This window comes from Zerene cesonia, chromosome 7 (assembly GCF_012273895.1).
Source record: "Zerene cesonia ecotype Mississippi chromosome 7, Zerene_cesonia_1.1, whole genome shotgun sequence".
Lineage (NCBI taxonomy): Eukaryota > Metazoa > Arthropoda > Insecta > Lepidoptera > Pieridae > Zerene > Zerene cesonia.
The window spans coordinates 5,371,158-5,371,804 of record NC_052108.1 but is presented as its reverse complement, the minus strand read 5'-3'; the positions used below and the strand labels follow the sequence as shown (position 1 = coordinate 5,371,804).

Genomic DNA, 647 nt, shown 5'->3' with positions numbered 1-647 from the left:
TTTGTCTTCAAATAATACGGTTCACGAGTTCATTCTTAAATAAAAAAATATAGAATGTTCTAGAAAAAACTATAAACTACTACAAAACTGTTTCCTTATTTGTTGAAGCGAACGTCCAGTATCATAAAATATGTTTTACACGAATAACAAAGTTGTACATCGGTAAAATGAATGTTTCATTTGGGATCCGCTGACAGGAAATACGAAAATAAATCACGGATTATTACACTTGTATTTGGCTTTCAAACTTTATACAAAACGATCTTATTGTATTAGGTTACATGATTGTATTATATTGTAAGATTATGTATATATTTTTCTATAAAAAATATTAATTGGCACATGTTATTCGTAGTTAGTCTTTTGCAAGCCATATATCGGAGGTGCAGTCGCCGCCAGGATACCTGCAACAGAAGTAAAAAAAGCATTATTTTTTGACATAACTGCATGTTACATTCATTGAATAAAAATGTTACGGGAATAAGTTGTTAATTTATAATATCACAATAGCTATATTTGTCTGTGCGTTAGTTTGAACGTGCGACTTCTGGACCGATTATAAAAATTCGTACACCATTTGATATTTTATTAGAAAATACCATGGACCAAGGGTGAAGCCGGGGCGCACTAGTTCTTTACGCACACTA

The 647-nt window shown here is 31.5% G+C and overlaps 1 protein-coding gene across 1 annotated transcript in view; it reads right to left on the bottom strand.

The window, feature by feature from the left end:
* Window positions 1-213: 213 nt before the first annotated feature.
* LOC119828266 (methanethiol oxidase) overlaps window positions 214-647 on the bottom strand; it is a 15,155-nt gene continuing 14,721 nt past the window's right edge. Inside the window, exon 11 of the mRNA XM_038350380.1 lies at window positions 214-408. Within this exon, the coding sequence (XP_038206308.1) occupies window positions 356-408 (53 nt within the window). The 3' untranslated portion in view covers window positions 214-355. The remainder of the gene's footprint in view (window positions 409-647) is intronic.